The sequence below is a fragment of the Cherax quadricarinatus genome, chromosome 50 (genome assembly GCF_038502225.1).
Source record: "Cherax quadricarinatus isolate ZL_2023a chromosome 50, ASM3850222v1, whole genome shotgun sequence".
In the NCBI taxonomy this organism is placed as follows: domain Eukaryota; kingdom Metazoa; phylum Arthropoda; class Malacostraca; order Decapoda; family Parastacidae; genus Cherax; species Cherax quadricarinatus.
The window spans coordinates 18,332,713-18,357,905 of record NC_091341.1 but is presented as its reverse complement, the minus strand read 5'-3'; the positions used below and the strand labels follow the sequence as shown (position 1 = coordinate 18,357,905).

The 25,193-nt window shown below is 35.7% G+C and overlaps 1 protein-coding gene across 3 annotated transcripts in view; it reads left to right on the top strand.

The window, feature by feature from the left end:
- The window catches only part of LOC128695373 (uncharacterized), a 193,561-nt gene extending 169,242 nt beyond the window's left edge, over positions 1–24,319 (top strand). For all 3 annotated transcript variants that reach the window (XM_070095444.1, XM_070095445.1, XM_070095446.1), the window contains one exon: positions 9,536–24,319. In XM_070095444.1, the coding sequence (XP_069951545.1) occupies positions 9,536–9,950 (415 nt within the window). In that variant the 3' untranslated portion in view covers positions 9,951–24,319. The remainder of the gene's footprint in view (positions 1–9,535) is intronic.
- The last annotated feature ends 874 nt before the right edge of the window (positions 24,320–25,193 follow it).

Genomic DNA, 25,193 nt, shown 5'->3' with positions numbered 1-25,193 from the left:
TATTGGAAATGTTTTGGTCCTGGGACCTTGGTGACTCCAAAGGTTCCATAACTGAAACATATCCATTACTGATGGTATCATTATGCTTTTTTCTTATAGTACAGTACAGCTAGCCCTCCACTTTCGCGAGCTTCGAACATTCATGAATGCCTAGCCAAGTGTTTTGTTCATTATTTGTTATTAAACCATAACATGTATATACAGTATTTTGCGATGTTTTCATGTGTTTTACGATTGTTCATGGTTCAAAAGGTTAAGGAAGCAGTATTGTCAGGCTAAGTAAATGCTCTTATTATGTATTTCCTTACAATATATTTGCGCGGTTCTTACAATATATTTGCGCGGCGAGGTTCTTGATCCCCTAACCCTCACGAATGTGGAAGGCCTCCTGTATATTCAGTAAGAGTTATGGATTAAGAAACATTGCAGGTATTCATGGTTTCTATGGTAGAGTGAAGGACTTCCATGCTGGAGACTTTAATTTGAGTTCCACAGTATATACTCCTTGATTTTCAGTGTTACATTATCAAGCAAGATTTTCACAAATTATTTTTTATATCTACCAAGAAAGCTCAAGGGTAGTAGGTATAAAGGATAAACAAAACATTTGTTCAATTTCCATGCAAGTTATCAAAGGTGACCTGAAACTATAACAGTTATGAAGACTTTGTATGATACTCTATCTTTTAAAAATTCTGACCATATAATTTCACAAAGTTTATACCCCTTCTTTTAATAAGCATGTTAAAAATACTAATATAAGGGTCATATATACATATGAATGGACAAGATAAAACTGCATTAAGTTTTTTTTTTTTTTTTTTTTTTTTTTGTAGTGGGCAACATAATCAGAAATCCACATATACATATGTGCAGTGGGTGAGGTGTTTGAAAACAGTGAGGTTTGACATTTTAGTTATTCAAAATGGATTTTTAGCAGTAATAAAAAATAAAACATTAATCAGATTTAATAGTACAAAGATGGACAGTTGCAAGTGTAATGTTTGATTTAGAAGTTTTATAGTAGAGAATGTACCGTCCTAGAGGTTCATGTGTACTAGCTAATTAGGTAAAAAACTTTGTAAAAATCTCAAGACAGGCAGCACTCGAGTAGACTGCATTCAGCCTGCAGGCCACATGGTGGATGCCTTCAGCCTAAAATATAATAAAAACAGATTTGTATTTTTAACCAATAAAAAATGTGGTATACTGCATTATTATTATATTTAACAGGGAGGCACTAAATCTGTAGAGGTCATTCTATGCCTGGGAAATGGGAGGCAGTCATATTCAGTCCAAGCAAAGAAAGGACAGGTCTAATTCCTTGGATTAAGAGCCTCTCATTGGCAGCCTTGAAGGATGTAAGGGTTACTGAGTACAGTGGACCCTCAGCTAACGTTAAATCCAGCTAACGATACATTTTAACCCCAAAATTTTGCCTCGGCTAATGCTAAAAAACTCACCCAATGCAATTCGTTCGAGACGCGTCCACGTGTGGCCTGAGCGCACCTCAGTTGTCCCGTGAGTGCTAGTGTTTACAAGCCAGCCAGTGCGGTCGCATCCACGCATACAATCGGAGCATTTCATATTATCACAGCGTTTTTAGTGATTGTACCTGCAAAATAAGTCACCATGGGCCCCAAGAAAGCTTCTAGTGCCAACCCTGTGATAAAAAGGGTGAGAATTAGTATGGAAATTAAGAAAGATTTTGAATGGTTTGGGGCTAACCCTGAGATGCCTATGCCAGTTGTGGAATCCATTGTGCCTACTTCAAAGATTAAGGAAATGTGTGGAAAGTGGGTTGAACTGCAAACCTTTATGGATGAAAATCACCCTAACAGCTATTGCAAGCCATGCTGGTGACTGTTACAATGACAATGTTGTGGCCCATTTTAGGCAAATCTTAAAGGAATGGGAAGTACAGACCTCTATAGACAGATTTGTTGTGCGACAGAGGTCCAGTGACTCTCAAGCTGGTCCTAGTGGCATTAAAAGAAGGGAAGTAACCCCAGAAAAGGACTTGATACCTCAAGTCCTAATGGAAGGGGATTCCCCTTCTAAACATTAACAACTTCCACACACTCCCCTCCTCCCATCCCATCAATCATCACCAGATCTTCAGTAAAGGTAAGTGTCAGTTTGTGTGTATTAAAATTAATATTTCATGTGGTAAAAATTTTTTTTTTCATACTTTGGGGTGTCTTGCACGGATTAATTTGATTTCCATTATTTCTTATGGGGAAAATTAATTCGGCTAACAATAATTTCAGCTAACGATGAGCTTTCAGGAACGGATTAATATCATTAGCTGAGGGTCCACTGTACCTGGAGAATGGGAAATACCATACAATAATCATGTTTGATCTGAGGTAGAGGAGAGAAGCTCCATTTCCCAGGAACAGGAGCCCATTGCCGGTGTCACAGCACCTGTCTCAAGGGAGCTGGTTTATACACAAAAATACAGTGGAACCTCAGTTTTCGTTTGCCCTCGTTTTTGTTGAGTTCAATTTTCGACTACTTTTTTTGTCAAAATTTTGTCCCAGTTTTCATTCATCACCTCAGTTTTTGCCGAGTTGACAGTGGTCCACCATGTGTCTGCCCATGCCCACACAAAGCATCCCACGCGTTCTGAGTCAGTCTGACTTTGTTTCTCGTCGGTAGAGGGTGGTAGTGGTTGTGATGGTGGTAGAGGGTGGTAGTGATGGTGGTAGAGATAACATCTCCCCTCCTCGCCATCTTCCATACACCAACAAGTGTCTTCAATAAAGGTAAAAGTGATGTTAAATGTTCATTTATCTATTTCATTAGTCCTTTAGTATATTTATTTCTCACTGTTTTCTGTATGTAAAACTATAGTTATTCTTTATAAAATGTATTTTTTGTTAATACTTTTGGGTGTCTGGAATGGATTACAGTAATTGAATTTACATTATTTCTTATGGGAAATATTGCTTCAGTTTTCGTCGAAGTCGGTTTTCATCAGACTTTCTGGAACGAATTAATGACGAAAATCGAGGTTCCACTGTACAGAAATAATCCACTCAAAGCAAGCTGGTTATAATTCCATGTCACCTTTAGATTTCCTGTATACTTGGCAACTCTTGAAAAATGTCTTTTTAAATCTAGATGAAAGCATGGGGAAAATTTTGCCTTCAGTTTCTTCTTGAGTTTACAAAAACACATACACCACCATACCATACATATTATTACATTTAGGAGGGGGAGCACTAAGCCAGTAGGAGTCATACAGTGCCAGGGAAATGGGAGGCAGTTAGAGTCGATCCAAGGAAATGAAGGACCATTTCAATTCCTTAGATCAAGAACCCTTCAGCAGCACCTTAAAGGGTGCACAATCCATAGTACAGTACTATTGTGGATTGAATAACCTTACACTGTAGTTACAAGACTGTAGGTGCATTAGTTTGCATCTTAATACTGGTTTTGTAAAGATTTCAGTCAATTCCTAATGTTGGTCAGGGTATGCCTCACTAATGAGGTAGTGTATATTGAACCACAAGGAAATAATCGGTGAACTTCTTATTGCAGAGGTACCTCGGATAGAGGATTCTGCATAGTGACTAGTGGGACCAGCATCCCCCAAGCACACCCAAAAGCTTCACCAGTGGTGCTAAGCAGTGTAAGCTCAGAGTGGCACACACTAGATATGTAGCACTTGATGTGATGAGTGACACTTGCACCTGTACTGTGACCTGTACAGCATGTTAGCACTGCAAGGAACCACTCTGGTGGTTTCACCTTGCTCAACACGCTCACTTCAAACTTGCCCAGTTTTCTAACTGCATACATTGTAATTTGGTGACTTGGATGAAAGGATTGTTATTCCATGAATTAATTTTCAAAGCATAGAAATGCATTTCCTTATATATTGTTTGCTTGGATACCTAGATATTATCCACCTTCCTTCTCAGTGTTTGCCTTTTCAAATGTAAATTGAACAGAATAAATATACTGGTATATTTTTTATTGTGTGTGTGGGGGGGATGGGAGAGGCAGGAAAACTGTCATGTCTGAGGACAATGTGTGATGTGAATAGTATGCAGAAAATTCATGGCTTTGAGATTAGGAGGAGGTGCAGGATTACTAAAGTGTTATCCATAGTGCTGAAGAAGGGTTGTTGAGGTGGTCCAGACATTTAGAAAGAATGGAACAAAATAGGATGACTTAGAGGGCATATGAATCTGTAATGGAGGGAAGGCAGGGTAGAAGTCATCCTAGGAAAGGTTGGAGGGAGGGAGTAAAGAAAGTTTTGAAGGGCTTAGACTATATATAGCAAGCATGTGTGAGCATATTAGATGGGAGTGAATTGAGGCAAGTGGTTTTTATGACTTGATGTGCTGTTAGTATGTGAGCAAGGTAACATTTATGAAAGGATTCAGGGAAACTGGTTATCCATACTCAAGTCCTGGAGGGGTAAAATACAGTCTGTGCACTCTGAAGGAGGGGTGGGGATATTTGCAGTTCTGAACTATAGTATCACTGTGCCTCTGGCAAGACTGATGGGGTGATGGATGTTGAAAGCGGTACTTCATTTTTGGGTCACCCCGCCTCGGTGGGAGACGGTCAGCGTGTTAAAAAAAATAAAATATTTCATCAAATCAAAATATTTTTCGTGTGTATTTAATACATATATTGTATTTACTCTAAACTCTTTAATAATTTTTTCTATAAAATAAAATATTTAAGAAAAGCTAATCAAAATTCCAAACATTTCATCAGAACTTGTATTAATATTTAGCAAAGGGTTCATGCCAAATTTGCTCAGAGGGATGTTTATTACTGTTATGTTCATGGGGAAGCACTAAACTCATAAGGGTCATACATCACCTGGGAAAATGGGTAGCAATAAGATTTGATCCAGTGGAAGGTCATGTCCAATTCCTTTGATCAAAGAATCCCCTTACCAACACCAAGGAAACTTCCTGGAAGGAAGAAGGATGTATAGTACCAGCAAGTATGTCAGCCTTGTGTGTGTGTATGTGTGTGATAATTACCAATCAAGCTACTACTATATCATGTAAGTTCAGCATTGTATTCACTATGCATTGTTCTTAATGGTTCATTAAGAACTACATTGATCTTTTTGTAATTGTAAATAGTAATATTTGATTAGTACAGTAAACTCTCAATTTATGGACCTTAATATGACAAGACTTCAAAGACTGGGCAAAATCTGCTCTGTAAATTGCATTCTAACTCCTACTACAAAGTAACTGAGTTGTGTATACAGCACTATTTCAGGTATACAGTAGATTACCTAGGTGCTTTTTTTTTTCTATTTTTTTTAACATATTCTGATTTAAGGACAATGAGGCCATCTGTATTAGTCTATTATATGGAGGGTTAACAGTCATTTTGCAGACATTTAAAGTTAATCCTAGGTAGTAGGTTGGTAAACAGCAACCTCCCAAGGAGGTACTACTGTACTGCCAAGTGAGTGTAAAATGAAAGCCTGTAGTTGTTTTACATGATGGTAGGATTGCTGGTGTCTTTTGTCTGTCTCATAAACATGCAAGATTTCAGGTATGTCTTGCTACTTCTACTTAGGTCACACTACATGTACATGTACAAGCATATATATACACACACCCCTCTGGGTTTTCTTCTATCTACTTTCTAGTTCTTGTTCTTTTTTATTTCCTCTTATCTCCATGGGGAAGTGGAACAGAATTCTTCCTCCGTAAGCCATGCGTGTTGTAAGAGGCGACTAAAATGCCGGGAGCAAGGGGCTAGTAACCCCTTCTCCTGTATAAATTACTAAATTTAAAAAGAGAAACTTTCGTTTTTCTTTTTGGGCCACCTTGCCTTGGTGGGATACGGCCAGTTTGTTGAAAGAAAGAAGAAGATTTAAAGTTAAAATTGCTGTAACCTGAACTCCTGAATAATCAGTTAACTGCAAAGGAACACAATGTTATGTATTTACTTTATCATGGTTCTAGTAGTTTACTGGGCCTTTGCACTTTTGTGGATGATGACTTCATCAGTTAGGTTGTTGGTGCTTACAATTCATAGTCTGATGTATTATGATTTCATTTATGGAAGTACCAGACACTTAGGGGTCATTCAGTACTGCATGACAAAGGAGTGGCAGAGGGAAAGTAGAAGTGCCAAGAGTGAGCACACAGTAAAAGTCCCAGTTGATACAACAGATCACTCTTAAAAATCATGTAGAATCTGCAGTAAAGTTGGAACTAGTTAGAGTGGAAGGCAGGTAAACAAATTATGGCACTGAAATGGAAGTAAAAAATGTAGTTGCAGTGCTCTGATGAGAGTAAAATCAATAAAATATGTTGAGCAGTCAGCATGACCTGGTGGTGCTCAGTTCCTCTCTGAGATGAAGAATGGCCAGAAGTCAAATTGTGATTTAATAAAAAGCAGCTTATTGATGTTGGTTACTAAAGTAGACTAACAAATTATGCAAGCAGTCATGCCAGTGCTACTAGGTCCCCAGACACATGTTGTAACTGATGAATGATATTGATTTCCTAAAGCCACAAGCTGAGGTGAAGTTTCATCTTGGCATTAATTTAGTTGCAAACACCTTTGCAACACCATTACTCTTGTACTCAGCCTTGTCCTTAATTTCCTTTATGAAATGCACCATTGACTTATTAATCTGACAATGCCTTGCAACCAAAGCAACAAGTTACCACAAGCATGTCCAGCAGTTGCACTTTCAACTAATTTCATCACAAGAGTTCTTTATCCAGGTAACAGACTCAACTTACTCACTTTTCTAATACTTGGGAGCCATTATGGTTCGGTAATATCCAAGGATAGTGTGCTAGATTATTTGAGGGATACTTGTTATTATTACTTTAATATTGGAAGCACTAAACCTGTAGGGGTCATACAACATCTTGGGAATGAGAGATAGTCAAGCTTGATCTAAGGGAGGAAAGGTCTAATTCCTTGGTTCAGGAGTTCTTTTACTGGCATCAGTGACCCTCCTGTGAGGGTTTGAGGGATATGGTTGTATGAACCAGACCAAATTTGCTGGACCTATACAAAATGGGGCTACAATATATGCATGGCAAAATATGGGTAGCACAGAGTGCAATGCAAACTGCAGGTTTGTTACTGCTGAGAGCCTGTGCCGATTTGTGATCCAAGGAACTGGAGCTACTCTTACCATTATTGGATTGAACCTAATTACTTCTTGTTCTCCAGGTGCTGTATGACTTGCATTGGTTTAGTGCTTCCCCACTAACATGAACATATGACCTGTGATGCCCAGACTGGCACTGACTTCTTGTATCCCTTGTGATGGCCAGTGGGTGCACTAGTTATTCACAGATTGTCTCATAATAAAAGCATTAATTTTGTGAATGAACATTCAGCAAATAATACGACCCTCACTATACACAGATCTGTGTCCATCAGTGTAGTATACTACTTGGTGGTTAACAAATGATAAAATCAATTTAACCCGTAAACGGTCCAAACGTATACTATATACGTTTTTACCGCTAGTGCCCCAAACGTATATATACGTTTTATGTGTCCTACATTTAACATTGCCACAATAAGCCTGAGTTGCCTAGACATGTGAGAATGGGTGTGAGCACTCACTGTGCACCATATTAAAATAATTGGGGATGCCTGGGCACCATATGCTCTTTTTTCCTATTAAAAACAACAATGTTTTTTCCCTCAAAAAAGTTGGGGCAGTACGGTAGTGAACGTATAGATACGTTTGGACTGTTTACGAGTTAAGTGCTAAATCATTACAGTGGTTATAAAAATTAAACCTCTTAGAGTTGAGGGACTTCACCTGCTGAGGGAATAGGCAACCAAGCAAGGGCTGGTAGGAGTTTTGCATCTTTTATCACAGGAAGCACTTTGCACTGGAATTCTCCGTAATTTGAATATTCTTCAATGCCAGCGCAAAAAACAAACATCTTCATTTCTGCAAAATATAGTACAGCACATACATAATTGTTATTTAGTCCCTATGCTTAACTAACACAAGGTGTTCATTAGATGTAAAGACCTTTATGTCTCATAATAAAGCTGTGCATTGGTGGCAGGTCTAGAATTGGCTTCTGATTAGCAAACAGAGCAGCTGGGAATCCCTTATCCACCATTTCCATTGAAGGGTATCTGTTGACATTGACTGCTGGGCAGTGGCGGCTTGTCCATAGGAGCTGCAAAGCTGCAATCCCCCTAGATGCTCACTGCCATACGTATGACTTCATCACTCTTGCGCTAAAATAATTTGCAACTGACAAATGTATTACAGGAAAAATCAGTTGTATGTTGTTGTCAATGTATTTATAAATGAATTTTAAGTTTTTTTCTTGAAACGTGATAAAAAATTATTAAAAACAGAAGTTTGATGCTGTACGATAGTACGTATAGGTATTACTGGCATTACGAGTTGCCACTGCTGCTGGGTCGACCCCTACCCCTTCTTTCCAACTATGACAAAGTTGCTGCCCCAGGAAGAAGAGTTATTTTTCTGAATAAATATATCAAACTCGTCACAGTCACTTTCACTGTCAAAATGAGTTTCAGCAAAATCACAGTCCCTTTTCCACTGGGCACTTTACATAAAAGATGCTTGATTGGGACCGAAATGACAAGAAAACACATGAGCAGGACAAACGAGCAAATATGTGCATATTTGCAATATACAACAAATTATATAATGTTGAATATCAGTGGTGTACAGTACCGATGAGGTGATAAATTAAGATGTGCAACGTTTGGGTAACTTTACTATGTAGATGTTTTACTAACTGTTGGCTTTATCAATACAACACAAAAGACTAGAGAGGTAGAAGATGAAGTAATCAGTCCCTCAGAGAAGCGGGCATTCAGTACTGCAGTCTTGATGAATCTGAAGCAATGGCAGGAAAAAGTGGGCTTATATTGGGGTCATATAAGATGAAAGCATTTGTCATTGGTAGGCGGGATTTCCTAGTGGAAGTAGATCATGCCCAAGAGTAGGGCCAGGAGTAGCAAGTAAGTTATGGAGATGTCTTTTATTCCAAGATTCCATGATGTTGCTGTGTCTCAACATTTAGCTGAAGGTGTTTACATTTGACTGCCCAAGCCAGTGAGATACAATGAAAAGCCTGTGTCATAGATAATGTAGCTCCTAGAAGTCTTGTGATTGGTCTGGCATGCATAAAAAACTAAGTTTCTCGGAATGCATCACTTGGTTCTATGGTGCCACGAATACCATGCATTTAGAATACCACACATGGTGCTCTGCCCAGTAAAGGGATTAAATACAGTATCACACACTGTATATATCTCCGGTCATTAATTTACATAACAGATTTTATGTTCAACCCACGAATGCCTAATATAGTCAAAGATTGATGTTAACTACCAAATAGTTCTGCTACATATCTGATGAACAGTGTACACACACACTTTTCACTATTAATCACATTTTGAAACAGGATACCATAGTTTGCAGAGTCTGACATTTCAGTATAAACTGCAGAATATGCAGTGTTTAAAATTTATTGATTTTATTTCTTATAACAATGCACTGTAATTCCAGACACCCTGATGAGGACACATGTGGTTCTGGTGATATCACAGAGGATGATGAAGATGATGATGGACTCAACGAGCCTGGACGAATACCAGATGAAGCTGTGCGTGAGCAGTACATGTTCATGGGCAATCTCTATACACTCACACACATTCGCACTGATGCTGACAAGACTGAACCCAAAGTGGATGTGGTGTCTGTGCCAAAACAGTGTCCAGTGGAAGAAATGAATGTAGAGGATGTTGAGCTAGGCCACAAGCTGAATGGGTCTGCAGTCCCAGAAGAGTCAGAAAAGGCAGAGAATGGTGTGGCAGATGGTGGAAGTACAGATAAACCTCCAATGAGGCCATCTAAACCATCCTCAAGACCTGCTTCTCTTATTCTTAGATCAGTATTCCCAGCAGAGAGTGTGCAAGACTGACCCACTTTCCTAGAGTGTGAAAACCAAGCTTAGTACATGACCCCACAACAGGGTACATTTTGTAGCCTTCAAGGCTCCATAAATTATAATTTTGTTACTAAAGTCATTTTAAGTCAAAGACTACTGTATGAAGTGTTAAAATGCCTCCAGTGGACTATACAAGCTTCTACTGCAGTATAATGTGGTTATGTTGGTAGTGCCTAAATGTATGGTAACACTGCCAGGGATACACTGTCATAGCAAGCACCCTGGTGCACTGACAGCTGCTGTACAAACTACTTGTAATCATTTCATTAACCAAATTAAAGTATTTTCTAATACAAATTCAGCTCTGTATGTAACCAGATAAGTCAGAAAATTGTATTTAACTTTGGCAAATTAAAAATATATTAATTTTAAAGAATAAGATTCTTACAATGCAAACAGACCAACTTGGTGCTTATTGGATTCAACAGCTTGAGTAAAGTACAATTTTATTGCCAGTGTGATTAACAATAAAGATTTAAACATGTGCATAAAGAACCTAAGTGTTAACTAAATCATGTCATATGTTTGCATGTGGCTTTAGACTGTATTAAATCAAGATACACAGATGTTTAAGTGGTTCAAATCACTGTTATATGTTGTATGTTAATTTTCTTCCTGTATTTTGTGTGCTGGTTAATGAGTCCATGAACATATTACTCCTCTCTTTTGGGAATGCCTCAGATTGGCAAAGCTTAACTGCTGTTTAAATACATGTGTATCATTAGTGATTTTTCCTTTTTTTTTTTATACAGTACGTACAGCACTGTTTTCCTGGTCTGTTTCTGAAAATATATTAGGAACTTTAATAAATCCCAAAAATAAACACAATAAACAATATACTGCATAAACCTTACAACAAAGCATTTACTTGTTATATAATGATTTTAGATTTTCTCTTCCAAACTCTTTGATGCAGTTATTTACAGCTATTATAGAATATTTAAGTATCATCTGGGATAGAGGTCTTGGGAATGGCATGATAGGTGTAAAGATTGCTAAAAAATAGTGGGGTACTAAAGTGCCACACTTTGAGTGACTCAGGGTGGTGCAAAGAAGCGTTGGCTCTGATAATATATAAGAATCTAATATTTTATATTAAGCCACAGTCAATATATATTATACTTGTACACTAAAGCAAGGAATATTTGTACTTCTTGCAATCTGTTGCCCACTCGCTCCTCTAGGTGCTTAGCAAACAACAGAATTTCCTAGGAAGAACTCTCTTGAAACCTCAAAACCCCATTAATTTGTAGACAAGACACTGGTGCATTGCTTTCTGTGCATCAATCTTGATAATTATTATCAGTGACCAGCATGCAGAATAGGTGTAGAATTATGACTGTCAGTAACTATGTAACTGTAATAAGTTGGAATTTATGTAAATACGGGATAAAATAAACAGACTGGGCTCGAACCCATGGCAGGAGAGTCAAGACAGGATCAGGGCAGGTCAGCCATGATAGTCTGTGCCCTAAAAATAAATAAAAAACGTTTGTTGAGAGGTGCCATCATGACCTAGCTCTCCTCTTTCTTCTTTACCTTCATGTTGAAAACATGGCAGGAAGATCTGGTTTATTACCCAAAATCCCAGACAGATGATTCTGGGAAAATAGTGCTTTGCTGTATACAGCACTGGAAAAAATTGAATAAAACTAAAAACCTCACATACAGATGTTAGAAAATACTGTAATAGCTCAGTTTCATAATGCAAATGTTAATTAACATAATTCTTTGTTATTTTAGGTGGTACTTGCAAATGCTAACATTCTAGAAATATAAAATATGTTGTATGGTTATTGTAATATGAAGGTAAACAAGTTCTGGCTATAATAAATTATGAAATACATAGCTTGACTACAGTGTCATAGAAAAATCACCAAAAATATTTATTATATAACCTTCAGTGTGCTTAATTATATGTACTTGCTCTGAAATTACATTACAGTATCTAACATATTCCATTCTACTTCTGTAACTGTTAGTAACATCAGATAGCTTCAAAAATGTATGAGAACCTAGTTGCTTAATGCTGATGTAATACTTTATGTTATTTCTATTTATTTTGATAGCGGGGGTAATTTAACTATTTTCAGGTTAAGAGTTGAAAAAATTATGTATAGTATCTAATTATAGATTGCATTTCATTCATTGTTAACCTTCTGCAAATCAAACAGTGCAGGGAGTGAGGGAAGCTTGATCTTCAGTCTACTACCTGTGGCTCAGTCTTTGGCCAGTTAGGCTGTTAGTGATTGCCTAATAGATATTGTGACTACAAGAGGAGAGCGAGTACTGTAATAACTGATTCTGCCTCAAGAAAGGTTTGAGCAATAATAAGAGGATTAGGTGCAGTTATGGTAGCATGATACTTTATGTATTAAAGCAAGTATTTTTAAGTTATAAGAAATATGCTATACAATGAATGCCTTACTTAAAGTGGCAGAGAATTTATTTTAACCTTATGCTTGCTATTAGAGGTGCTTCAAATGGTAGTTAAGAAATGGAAGAACTGCATATGAAATACCAGTGTTTAAGATTTAAAAATTTCATAGTACAATAAGTAATGCTTGTTATCAGATGTTATTTATTAAATAAATATGTCCTGAGTAACACTTCCCATGTTATGAGTGCAAACCACCCATATTAAATGTGAATAAATGATCAAAATGAAAAAAGTATATAAGCAATTATCACTATCATGTTGTTGAGTCAGGGCTGCAACAGACCCAAGCAGCTCCAAGTCAGTTTCACTGCTGTGAGGTTGACCATCAGCATGCTTTTGTAAATAGAAATGACAATTCAAGTTAATAATTTAATTAATAAGATGAAAAATTTGAAATACAGTGATTGCACCGTATTGGATTAAACATTGTTATAGTATTTCACTAAAATACAGTATTACTGATTACTGTACTCTGTTATATACCAGCAGTAATTAATGTAGTGTATTTAAAAAATACACTGCATTAATCATTGTTATGACAAATTGTGGTACAGTGAAGAATAGCTGCATATGCATGGCACTGGCCATCCTGTTAGATAACATCAGTATAAATGCTGTACAGCGCCATCTAAACACGTGATTTATGGCAACATGTTAAGACTTGAAATTTTAAACAAAAGTGAGATAATATAGTGTCCATATATAATTTTCATCACATTTTCAGTGATAGAAATAAGGGAACAGGGAGAGATTCATGTGTAAACACTGCAACAGCAGTAGCCTAGCTTCACACATGCTCTTATCACAAAACACAGGTTTAACAGCTAGACTGATGCAGTGTATATATGTAAGTATGCACAGTATTGCAGTACTGACATTATATTTACTTTCTTTCATTTTAATCCTGATTATGCAAATGGAAGTAGATAATATAATGTATAAATATTGCTTGCCTCACTTTTCAGGTAGGAAACTGTTGACTGACTCTAATAAGGCTTTGCTTTTTTCAAAAGTGGTGATTCCAACAATACATGTGTTACTGCTGAGTACATGTCCAAGTATATAAATGACACTGCAGAGTTGATTGTAATTAAAGGTTTGCATTACTAATCTAAATTTAAAGTTCAGATTACCAGTACAGAAATGTGCATTTGCATCGGCACTGGTAAAGTCCTCACATAGACATCCAGAACCTGTGACTCCCAGGGTAATAAATAATTTGTTTATAAATATTTCTAGTATCACATTTTAGCCCTGATGATAAAGAGGATATGCAAAGGCCATGTGTTGATTGCAATGCAGGAAACAGCTAATTTGGTTCCATATGTATATGTATAAATACACACATTATCATCACTTTCTTCATAAGATATAAAATCTCTGCATGAACTGACTGCTGATGCAGAAAAAAAAAATTTACATACATTTATGATGACAGAAAATATACCATTGTTTTATACTTGGGGTTATGGAAAAATCCAAGTGCAGTATCTTGAGTAAAAGCATCAACTACTCCTTTCAAATCTTATGGCCAGTAATAGATGATATTTATTCAAGTATTAATGTCATAATCATGGGGAAATGTTAAAATTATAAGAGGTCATTCATCACCTGGGAGAGTAGAAGTACAGTAATTAGATTTGATCTAAAGATAGGATAGCTCCAATACAATAATTATGTAGCTTTGTATTATGACACATTTTAAATTTTTACTATAAATTTGTCAAGCACTTTGTTTTGAGAAAGAGCAAATGACAGTAATGTGTGGTAGAATGGAAATATTTTATATACTGTATGGAATTATTTTACTTAAAATTCTCTCCCATTCTCCTTTGCAGTACATAAAGTGAGATATTATTATTATTATTACATATATATAATGAGGTATTATATATAAACCTTTAAACAAAGGTTTATATATAATACCTCATTTAGTGAAGTCATATAGCAATACATTTTTTTAATAAGTGAAAAAGTGTGGAATTCAAAAGTTGAGTCATGGTAAGCTATTGCTGGGGATTTTTACTCTTAGCAATTCAACCTTTGTTAATACTGTATATAAAATCTGCAGATATTTCATAAATTAAATATTTCTTCTTTACCAATGCAGTACTTGGATAATGACCCATGCTGTGTGTTATCACATTATTTCATATATTCGTAAGGAAGAGCTAAACCCAAAAAGGGTCGTACAGTGCCTGGCATTTGCTGTCATAAAATATATTCACACTTTCCTTTTGTAAAATGAATAAGTATGAAGCACTTGAACCTTCATAAGATACTAAACTAAGAACTGCTTTCTGATACAGTAATTAGTTTATAAGGGAACACTAAGTTTTCTGGTGCTATAAATATTGTGTGTATCCCAAAGTTTAAATTACTTTAGGGGCTATTAAAAAATATGCATTTAAGCAATTATAGCTCCTCAGAGATGGAAAAAATACATAAATGAATTCCAGATTTAATGATTAAAAATGACTTAGTAATTATAAAAGTGAGTTGATTAATGTGTAATGGTAGAATTGCCAACCTGATAGATGATGTGATTATTCTGTTACCCGTAACCACATATTTTAGGTCACTAAACTCAGAGTATGATCATTTGAAGTTCTGAGATACTTTTATTGCATGGCAGTTATTCATGTAGTTTCAGCATCAAGCCACATGACAGTTTATTTGTTAAAGGGGGTCAGATATAAAAAAAAAAAATTATTAAGCATTAAATTAACTCACTTGTTAAATTTCCTGTAAATATTATTGATGATTGTAGCTTTGAGTGCAATTTTATTTGTACAATAATATTAAACTTGTTAAAAATATGTAGAAATTTGTACAGTATCCTGTATATGTTTATAGTTGCAAAGTTTGATTGCTTCAGTATTAAAAAAACATAATTTGTTTATGTAAAGGTTTGTACATTGTTTATGGGACTGGATATATACCCAGGAAAAATTGCCTGTAAAGTTGTAAATATATATACTGATGCATAGGTTTATGTATATTATCTTTATAAATGTATTGAGTATGTTTGTTAACTAAAGTCAATTAATTTTTATAATTTCTCTAAATTCTAGTAAACTAGAGAAAAGATAGTAAAAACTGAATATGGTTATACATTACGTGTATGTGCTTCATTTATGTGTGCATGTAACCCTAAAAGAGATTGTATGAGCATTGATTCATTAATTTTGACAATGTAAGGACACATTTCTTAATGGCAAGCAGAACTGGTAATGTGTTAAATGTCACCCAGCATGATGTATACATGGTGTGTCATTCTATTCTTCAGAAGCCATGGCAAAGTTATATTTTCCTAATTCATGCTTTAGTAAATTTTAAAAGGAATATTTTTTTTAAATTATGGTCCAAAAATTATATGAAGACTACCATTTGTGAAAACTGACAAGGCTGAAATTTGCTTTGAAACAATCCCTTTGTATCATATATGGAAGATTTTTCCATGCTGAGTAAAATTATGTTGGTTTTGTACGAGACCATACTTACCATATTTAAGGATTATACAAACAAAACTTATGGATATAATTGAGTACTTTGCAAAAGAGTGGAGTTCAGTACTCTAATGTATCACTAAAATATGATGCTGTAAGTGTTGTGTTACAATTCTCTACTTAGAGGATGGAAAACAAAGTCTGATATTTATTATAGTTTTCCCTAACAAGATATAATAATTTATCAGTATAAAAACTTGTGCCAATGATCTTGGCCTTCTGAAATAGTGTGATAATTCACTATTAGTTCTTCCAAAACAATGTGAATACTGTATTTACTTACAGGAAATTAGTGATTTCCTCTTTTATTTTGACTGATTATGACCTTGAACATAGCAACTGGAGATCTGAAACTTGTACATGACCATTCAGTTTCTCTTCTAAACTTCATTGTATTTCCTTGTATCAAGTGCTGGTTTGGTTAAAATATGAGCAATCATTGATCTGAAATGCATATTTGACTTTTAGAATACAGTACTGTACTTGCATACTTAAGGTATCAACCCTTGTGATGGGCTGCAAGTTCCGGGTGAACATTTATAAAGTGTGCTCAGTAACTAGATGACATGTGGTGTAGGACAGCCTATTAATAAAGAATGCCTTCCATTTCTGGAATGGATAATAAAGCTTTATAAAGAATATGGACAAGCATTACAAGCAAGTTTTATTTAATTTTTATTACATGGATTATTTTTCCTATTTGTCTTACTACAAGGTATCAATAGTAAGGGTGGAAATATCCTTGCCTTCAGAGCACTGTTTGCTCATCACTGTTGTTGATATGCACTTTTATAGTAAATAAGCTTTTAAATCTGAGAGTTAAAGATATTCACAACAGATTTTATCAGATATTTATACAATATTTGAATTACTAGCATTAATATGATGTTTAATAAATTTACCAGGTAGGTTGTATTTAAATGTACCCAGTTAGTTGCTACTGATTAGTGTACCCATGAATATTATGTGCTACTCAAGTTGTGGAAGTTAAGAGGAGGGACTGGCTCAACCTCTACCATAGCTTCAATCCTCTAGTGGGGCCTTAATCCTAGACAGAGAGACAAATTTTCACACATTAGACAAGGAACAGAAATTTTGTCTGAAATTTGTATGTTAAATTGGTTGAAATTCAACACTGTTTGTATTACAGCTACTTAAAACAAAGTTTAACACAACTTCTGCTTAATGGTTGTGTAATGAAATGAGGCAATCTGCAGCACAGTTTTTAAATTTTCCTAGATAGATCTGAGATTCTGACTAAAAATGATGTGGGTTGGATTTTTTTTTATCTTAATAGTACAGTAATTTCAATAGTACAATGCATGGCAAAGGCAAGATGTTGCTATTAAGTCATGGTTGTTCAAATGAGCATAAATGTAATATTTTATGACACTTTTAATGCTTATTCATGAGGTTTAAATATTTAGCTTAAAATCACAATGTATGTTTATTACATCAGATGATGACTAGTGAAATTTAATAAGTTAAATTGCTAATATATATTTGGGTAAACTCAAAAAAGTCATTCAAATTATTAGTTAAAGTAAATGTACAGTAGAATGAATTTATGTAAATTTTATATTACTGTAATATATTTCTTAATTTTATAACAAATTACTATTATACATGCAGTGATTATATCTGTATCTGATAGCCAGTATGTTTATGGTAAAATTAAACCTCCAAATTTGCATGCTTTATTTATCCATTTTTTTTTTTTACTGAAGGGTCTCTTGTGGCAAGTTTAATTTTGTTTTTCATTTTCATGGTGCCCATTTTGATGAGGCTTGGTGCAGAATCCCTGAATACAAAAACAGTTGCAGGAGTTCAATCAAAATGTGTTTGATAAGATGTTTTTTTTCTTTCTTTTTTTTTTATAAAATCTAATACAGTATTTCATTTATTTTGTAATTTAAAGTTCTGAGTGTGAAGAGTAACCACATTATTTCTGAGCACTATGGGTAATCCATGTATTTTTCAGTGTATAGGTAACCACACCTAAACACTAGAGGTAACCTCCCTCTCTCTTTAGGAGCATGAGCAGTAACTCCACTATTTCTGAGTGCAAGGGGTTAATGTGGTATTTCTGAGCAAGAGTGGTAACTATAATTTCTGAAAGTGATGAGATTCTGCACCAATTTTTAGTGGGAGGAGAAATCAGGCCATTTTTGAGTGTGAGGGGGTAATCGTACTATTTTTTAAAGAAGAGTTAGCCACACCACATCAAAGTGCAAGGGAGTAACAGTACATTTTATGAGTGCTTGTGATAACATTATTTCTGAATGTGAGGAGTTATGGCATTTCTTAGTGTAATGGTACCATTTCTTTGACTTAACAGTGCCATTTCTAAGCACAAGCGAAAGCTATACACTATTTTTGGGTGCAAGAGGCACCTGCACCTTTTTTTTTTTATCCATTTTTTAGTTAAAAGGAACCACCCTTTTTTTCTGAACACAAGGGGTCACTGCACCATTTCTGAGCAAAAGTCAAGTGAATTATTTTTGAGTGCATAGGTCAGCAATCATTTTTGAGCACGAGGGGCAACTACCATTTTTGAGCATGAGGGACAGTGCTATATTTTTTGTGATTGAGGGGCAACTACACCATTGAGCACAAAAGGTAACACCAGTATTTCTGAGCATGAAAGATAACTACACTATTTCTGAACTTGAAGGATAACTTTACTGTTCTTTAGTGTGAAAGGTAGCACAGGAAAACAGCAGTAGAAAAGAACCCTTGATTTAAGAGACCAGCATGAGGGAAGGATGAATCACAAAATCGTAATGACACGATTGAGACTGATCACGGGTTCTATCCCCGCTCGTGGTATGGTTTCTGAGGAAAGGAGCATTTATTAAAGCCAATTGTCCATTAAATCCTAATGATGTGATGGTGTTTTCCTTGACTGTAACAATAAAGGACATTTTTGGATTCAGCGGACTCTGTTAAATCCAGAATTGTCCATTAACCCTTAAATGGTCCAAACGTATATATACGTTTTTTCAACATCTGAAAGTATGTAAAAAAATGCAGATCTTTTTTGTTTTACATCTGAAAATGTGTAAAAAAAACTTTTACCTACCTTTTTTTTTTGTTACATTTGAAAATATGCAAAAAAAATTAGATCTACTTTTGTAGCACTATGAATTTGAACGTCGATCTGTTTGGACCGTTTAAGGGTTAAATTTAGAATTTTTGTATTTAATGGACTTTGTCCCATGAAATGCAAACAATTTACCCAGCAGACCACAACAATAACAGTGGATTTTTCCATTAACCCTTTCAGGGTCGGCAGGCCCTCTCCTAAACTTGTTCTCGGGGGTCGGAAATTTTTCGAAAAACAAAATAAATTATTTTTTCTTATGAAATGATAGAGAATCTTTTCCTGAGCATAATGACACCAAAAGTATGAAATTTGATAGAAAACTTAGGGAATTATGCTCTCGTGAAGTTAGCGGTCTTGACGATGTTTCCGCATCGGCGATTTTGCCCGCTTTGAGCCCTATTTTTGGCCAATTCCAATGTACCAGTAGAACTCCATTTTTTCTGTCGAGTGAGTACAAGAAGCCACCCATTTACCGATTTCAACTATCCAATAAAGTGGTCAGAAATTCGCAATTTTACCAATTTCACACAAATTTCAAAAGATGCCAATTTCCAAATAGGGTCCAGAATAAACAAGCCAGACATTCCTGGTGCTAAAATAACATTTCCTATGTTCATAAGTCATGTCCCCAGGCCTCTGTTACATTTCTTTTGCTTTCCACTTTGAATTTTTATTCTCACAAAAAAATAGATTTACTGTTATGCAGACTACTACATTAGTGTAGAATATCAGCACACTTGTGAAAGAATATCAAACTCGCCGGTTGACGTGTATTGGACGCATGGCATGATTTGTTTACTTTTGAATTTTGACAAAAATCGAACATTTCTGCTACTTTGAGCTCAATTTCAAGGTACTTTTCATTGTGAAACCAATTAAAATCTCTCAATTTCTGCAATATGTCTTCCATTCTATAAAATGAGACCAGGAAAACTAGAATACAACCATAAATACCATACAAAAATAGTACACTGCAAAGCCGGTTTTAAACCAAAAACACGGTCGGAGTTTTTTCTCTCTCATTATGCACTGTGTGCTGCAAGATTTTTTTTTTATACTGTGCACACTGACCACATAGACCCATTCTTTCATATGTAGGCCTACCAGCTTTCTCTCGCTACATCTGAAGGCGCCAGAATTTATGCGTACTAGTACGGCACCGACCCTGGCGTGCAAGCCGTACTAGTACGGCACCAACCCTGAAAGGGTTAAATTAAAAATTAATTTACCTAATAAACTATACAAAGAATGGACTGTTCTAGATTTAATGAGTACTCCATTGCTTCTGGACATTCTCCAGACACAGATTTTGTCTTTTAAATCCAAAATCTTCTGAATCAGGGTCTGTTAAATCGCAGTTTAATTGCATGTCCTTTGACTTGAAAATACCATACTAGGGTATGGTTATTCCTTGTGCTAGAAATTGTGCAGTTGTTTACCCCTCGCACTCCTTGTGCTCAGAAATTCTGTGATTACACCTGTTGCTCAGAAATGCTGCTGCTACACATCACATTCAGAAATACTTTAACATTTCTGCTCCAAGTTAGTGAGGTTATCCTCTCACACTTGGATATAGTGTAGTGCAGTTGACACTTTTACCAACGAATACTTTTACCCTTTGCTTTCAAAAATACTGCAGTTATTTGTCACATTCAGAAGTCCTGCTGTTACCCTTCACACTCAAATTGTGCACTTGCTAATTGTGCTATTATCTCTCATGCTCAGAAATAGTAGTTACCTCTTTCAGGCTCACAGTGTGGTCACCGCTCAAACTCATTGCAAATCTGAAAGAATTTTTTATAATAGACAGAATTTAGTGTAATGTTCCAATTCTGGTTTTGAGGATCTCAAAAAATGCAAGAATGCAAATTTGGGGGTTGCACTATACAAATAAAGTACATACCACAATTATATAATATTATTGTATATACATTTTTTGAAGCCAAGCTCCATGATAAGATTAATAATGTTAGAATCTAAGATGCGATTTCCAAAAAATGCGCTGATAACAGCCCCAGAATGTTATCCCTATGTGTGTGTTTGTGTGCCTCCGTCTAGGCTACAGGACCTCACTGTATGTGTCTGTGATCGAGTCTGTATCAGTACTAAGTTTAATATTAAGATTATAAGTTATGGACTACTACTATTTAAGTGTTGACTTTGCCAAGTCTGTTGTAAAGGTAAATTTATTAAAGGATATTAGCAAATAATGATAACTGTTGTGCATTGGCTACTGTATGATAAATTCTCAGTACAGTACCATATTAAAATTGTATGCTATGTATGTATTTATTAACCATACTTACATTTACGATATGTGCAAACACACACTAGAATTGGTTATTCACTTCATGCAAGATTGTTACAGTACTTTGTTGAAAGAATGTCTTGGTCCTCCTTGATGTCTACTTGAACACTTCCATGAATTTAAGGCTTTATTTTTTAAACTTGTATAGATGACTAACATTTGTAAGATATCTAAGACAAAAGTATATCTATATACAGCAAATCACTTCAGTGATTGCTGTTCCTGGCACTAGTCTGTTACATGGCAATAAGTTAATTTGTGGTATGCAAATAACTGCTGTCCTGTCAGTCATTAGTATTGTGTGATTTATTGTTATCTACCGGACCTAATGATTGCTGATGTACTGTTGGCTGTATAATGTATGACATAAATGACATTTCAGATGTTTGCCTACCATATCAAGTTAGACAGATGTCTAACATTAGACAGATGTCTGGTGATTCAGGTGTCTAATAAAAGGTATAGAAAATAATATGATTAATGAATGATGACTAAATACTATAGTATGTATGTATGATAATTTGTTCAGCAAACCACACACCAAATTGTTAGACATACAGGTTTATTCTTTAAGCTTTTCAAGAATGGTTTATGAAAATAATAATATACAGTGGAGCTTTGGTGCTCGAACTTAACTGGTTCCTAGGTAGCATTCAAACTGGAAAGTTCAATGTTTGAAACAGTATTTCCCAGGCTTTATCAGCCCCTCACACAGATGTTGAACTGACTCTTCCAAAAGTCTCTGAGAGTTAGGTCAGCATCAGAGGTCACTTACAGCACTTTTGAAACGGCTTTCGTGTAAAGCTTCTTTACAACTGAATTTTAAACAAGCCAGCACATTTGGACTTCAGAAAAATGTTCAGACTGGGTTAATTTTTTCTGAACAAAACTGTTCAGATTCCAGTTCATTCAAACACCAAGGTTCCACTGTATATATTATTTTTATGGTGAAGCACTAAACCCTCAGGAGTCATGCAGCACCTAAGGAATGGGAGGTAATCAAATCTGATCCAAGGAAGGGGAGGGTCATTCCAATTCTTTGGATCAAGAGCCCTCACCAATATCTAGGTATCTCTCACCTTGAATATAATTTTTATCAAATGACAGTTGTAAATTTATTAAGCAGGGCACATAGTGGGCACACAAACATTTCATCCAAAGCATCATGCTACAGATTTTTCAGTGGATTAGTTACTCCCATGATTGGATATTAGCTGTTTACCTAAGGCTCCATATGTTTTTTACACCTTTAATGCTTGTGGATGTTTATGTACAGTACAGTACTTAGTTTGTTCCCTTGGTAGGTACTCTATGTTTTTTATTCAGCTCATTTGCTGCATCCTTAGTTCCTGTAGCACAGTGGTAGTATGTATGCAATAAACACGAGTCATCTGTTGATTTACCAATCACCATTTTTTGTGTGTTCTTGCCATTTACTCCTTTGATCAGACTTGAGATATGTGTATGTTATTTCCAGTTATACATAACAGATAATGTGATCATTTATTTTTAATTTTCCAAATCATACATGGATACTATCCCAGCTGTAAATTTACTTATCAAAAGTTATGGGAAATATATCACTGGCTTTTGCAGAATGTTTAATTAGCCAATCATACAGTTCCTAACCCTGGAGACAAGTTATATATCTTCATCAGACAACAAGAGATGGTTGTTCTGGATCATTCACCATTTTGTCTAATCCTTGGAGTTGGATATTTCATGTATACATACAGTATATGTATTCCTTTATTATTCATAATTCTTTCCTTCATTAGAGTTACAGCTATTGGGAGATTTAAAACGACAGTATTCTTTTTTACAAGGCAGTTTGTACCTGATGGGACAAATTTGGAAGCTGATTTATGATTTTGGAGAGTTAAAAGTGATCTTGTCCAACTTCTTTTTTGTGTACCATGTATTCTCATTGTCTCTATGACAGCTGCAAGCTTCATTATCTCTCTGGTCCAGCAGTTTCTCTGGAATTTGGTATGATCTTTGTTTCTGCTTCCTTCAAGAGGAGCACCTTGACACTGAATTGTTCTTTATCTAAGGAATTGGAGCTACTTTTTCCTTCCTTGGATCAAACTTGATAGCCTCCCATTTTCTAGGCATTGCATAACCCTAGTTGGTTTAGTGCATCCCCATGATGATAGTCTACATTTCTGCTCAAGACTTAAGTGTGGAAATAGTTCTAGTGAATTTTCCTTCCTAATGACTCCAGTTTGATAGAATTCTCTATATGATTTAGTTATTAAAATTTTTTTAGAGGAACGTCTTGTGAGAGTTTCATTGTCCCAAGGTGTCCTATGGATGATTCTGAAATAGATAAGTGTTTTCTACTTTCTCATTGTAAGGTTTGCTTTGGTTAGGTGGTATATTGGTAAATGTAATTGTTATTATTACTATATTATTATTATTATAAAAAGTTCTAGAACTGTAGGAGTCGTATAGCACATGGGATATGGGAGGCAATCAAGTTCAGTCTAGAGGAGGGTGGGTCCAATTCCTTGGATCAAACTCCCTTACCAGCTGCAAGACACCTCCTCCCTGAAGGATATATTAGTAAACAGTTATGTACTATAGCACTGAATCAGGAACTCCAGGTTATCTCTTGTTTGAATGCCTGTGTAATCACCTTGTTTGCTCAGTTTAAACTATGACCATTTTTGTTAATGTGTTTACTATAATTTTTTTATTTATTTTACAGAATGCAGTACAGTGGACCCCCGACTTACGATATTAATTCGTTCCAGAAGGCTATTCGGGTGCCGTTACCGAACAAATTTGCTCCCATAAGGAATATTGTAAATTAGATTAGTCCGATTCAGACCCCCAAAAATGCACTTACAGAAGCACTTACAAAAATACACTTACATAATTGTTCGAGTTGGGAGCTGTTCGTAAGTCGGGGGTCCACTGTACTTATAATTTTTTGGGCAGTGTAGACTTATTCATTATATTTTAGTATTAACCACATTTACAGCCTGTTTTATTTATCCTTTGAGCATTGTGATTATTGGGAGCATTTATTAGCTATTTTTTATTTTAATATACATTTTTGTTACATAATGAAAGCTTTTATGCTAGCCAGCATGCTGACAAAGACTTTTATTTCCTTCTTAGTAATAAGTATTAGGTTACATGCATAGAGTTCTTGTGATACTGGGTATTGAGGTTAATCCAACAGACAATACCCAAAAATTACTGGGATATCAAAATGCTAGAAAAGCTTTCGAAACAGCAGCATTTGGACCACAGCAGATAAAAGGCGAGTGTTAATCAGGTTAAAGTCTATAAACATAGCTAAGGCAGAGATCTACTACGTGATGACTAGATCCCTGACTCCGTTGGGAAGGTACAAGATGACAATGATACATTGAGAAAGGTGCTAAACCCACGATTATTATTACCTCATTATATAGACAGCTCTCAACTTAAGCAGATGTTTAGTTTTGCAAAACCTTGAGCAAGGCAAAATTTGCTCAAGTCTACAATTACAGTATTATACCTAGAGGATACCTGGAGGGGGTTTTCGGGGTCAATGCCTCTGCAGCCCGATCCATGAACAGGCCTTGCAGTGGATCAGGGCCTGATCAACTAGGCTGTTACTGCTGACTGCACATAAACTGACACACAAACCACAGCCTGGCTGGTCAGGTATTGACTTTAGGTGCCTGTCCAGCTCCTTGAAGACAGCCAGGAGTCTATTGGTAATCCCCCTTATGTATGCTGGGAGGCAGTTGAACAGTCTAGGGCTACTGATGCTTATTGTGTTGTCTCTTAGCATAGTCATGGTGCAACTGCTTTTCACTGAGGGAATGTTGCATCTCCTGCTGAGTCTTTTGCTTTT